The sequence below is a fragment of the Aphidius gifuensis genome, linkage group LG5 (genome assembly GCF_014905175.1).
Source record: "Aphidius gifuensis isolate YNYX2018 linkage group LG5, ASM1490517v1, whole genome shotgun sequence".
Taxonomy (NCBI): Eukaryota; Metazoa; Arthropoda; class Insecta; order Hymenoptera; family Braconidae; genus Aphidius; species Aphidius gifuensis.
Genome location: NC_057792.1, coordinates 10384161 through 10386405, shown reverse-complemented (window position 1 = coordinate 10386405; position 2245 = coordinate 10384161). Strand labels below are relative to the sequence as shown.

The window sequence follows — 2245 nt, the reverse complement described above, 5'->3', positions numbered from 1 at the left end:
CACAATTATTTTCTACAATTATATCTGCTTCATACTTTTGACATATTTTATGTAGACCAGCCAATCCTGGGTCTTCTTTAGTATAATTACCACAACCGCCCAAATCAGCATCAAAGTAACGCAAAGGTAAAATATTCGGTAAAAAATTGAGAAGATCGTCAACATCCATATACGTTGTAAGTTGTAGACTATTACTCGTTAGACGCACGTTTTCGATATGATCATAATACAAACTCGGTGTTTGTATTCTCGATTCAATTATCTTCACAGCTATAGAAAAAATCAAAAATGCTGTAAACGCCATGGTATTGACTGAATCACGGCTTGTGATTGACTAAGTCGATTAATTTACAACATGGGTATATGAATAGGTAAAATAATTTATGTTACAAGGGCAGTGAGAATAATGTGTGAATTTCCAAAGCGTAAGAGGGGTAGTGCGCTTTTTAGAAATTCACACATTATCCCACTAATATAAAATATGGTTCGTTACATGTGCCCAATCAGAGAGCCCGCTCACAACTCATTTGGAGGGGAAACACTCGCCAAGGCTCGTGCTTGCCCCTCCAAATTCGTTGAGAGCACGTTCTCTGAGTGGGCACTTGTAACGAAATATACTATTACAAGACAGGTTATATTTGTTTAAAAAATTATTTTTATTTTTATATTTATGAAATAATTGGTCGTACAACTTTTTCAATATCTGCTCTACATATAACACATTTTTTTAAATCAATTGAACAATTTCCACAAGAAAAAAAATGTCTACATGGTAAAAATAATATACCTAAATTTTTTTCAAAACAAATTTTACATTTGAGATCAATATTTTCATCTATACTGTGGTAATCCGTAGGTATATTTCTCATAATGACTATTGAGTTCGATTCGATTGTCAAACTTTCTGCTTCTTCCTCATCGTCTGATGGTTGATCATCGGTTTGAGGTATTTTAAAATGATCAATAAATTCTTGTCCTTTGATAACACGTACAAAATAACATTCTTTAAAATAACGTGCATGTTCTTCCCATGGATCTTCATTTGGGAGCCAATCTTTTATACCATTACCACAGTGATAACACTGAACGTAGTCACCAATACCAGTGTAGAAAAATCCGGCCTCAGCTAGCTTTTCTTTTGTCTGGCTCATGTGCCTAGGCCAATATCCATATGATTTCAGGCGTACGTCAGTATTAAGTTATTGTCGAACCTTGGCAGTTTTAACATCAATCTCAGGCTGTGGATCAGGGTACGGTGGTGGTGCATAATCAAAAAGACTTAAAGATTCTCGATGTTCAAGTCTTGATACCGCAGCTGAATAATATGAATAACGGAATGACGGTGAAATTACAGGAGAAATATTTTTCCGATAAGGGTAGTAAGTAGGTACAGCCACGGTGTCAGGGTGGATGCCCACAGGGACATTTCCACATGGTATTCGGCGCACAAATCTACAGCTTGGTTTGTTTCGATGATGTTCAAGCCAAGGATTATCACCCAAAGTCCAATCGTTAATTTTAACTCCACATTCAAAACAACATTCAAAGTTACCAACTCCGGTATAATAGAATCCAGCAGAAGCCAATTCAAAAATATCTAAAAGATGAGCTAACGGCCATGTTTCAAAACTTTCACGGCGATTGGATTCTACACGATACATCAATCTTTTACCACGTTCAAACCAAGTGCGTTTTTCGATGTGTTCTGCCATCACCATGCTTGTTGATGAAGCCATTTTTTAAAACTAAACATCTATTTTAGAATTCTCTTTATATATATTTTTTAAAAATTAAGGAGAGGGAATAATTCAAACAAAAAACAATTTTATTTATTTTACTTTATTTATTTCGTTATTCAACGAAATTTACAATGAGAATGTTGTACAGTTGCACCACTACCTCGGTGAAAATGGAAACGCTTATTTTTAAATATATTTTTTTTTTTAATCAGTTTTTTATACATTGTCATTATAGTACTGTCGTTGAGTTTAGTATCGTCTCCAAACAGCCGTTGGAAACTCGAAAGATTTCCGCCATTGGAAAAACAATGTAGAGCAACAATGCAATAGCAACCACACACATTAGACGAAAAATCTTGAAGCCTTTTATTATTATACTCGTAACAGACAGTGTTTCTTCTAAGGACATAGCTGAAGCGAGGATCGGTAGGTCTTTGTCCAAAACTATCGAAGTATATTCCATAGCCAAAATGATCGATAAATAATACGACCCAATGAAATCCTGG

At 35.0% G+C, this 2245-nt stretch overlaps 1 protein-coding gene across 1 annotated transcript; it reads right to left on the bottom strand.

The window, feature by feature from the left end:
• Window positions 1-1199: 1199 nt before the first annotated feature.
• Window positions 1200-1736, bottom strand: LOC122856363 (baculoviral IAP repeat-containing protein 7-A-like). Its single transcript, XM_044158044.1, has one exon. The coding sequence runs from the start codon at window positions 1734-1736 to the stop codon at window positions 1200-1202; it is 537 nt and encodes a 178-aa protein (XP_044013979.1).
• Between the last annotated feature and the right edge of the window lie 509 nt (window positions 1737-2245).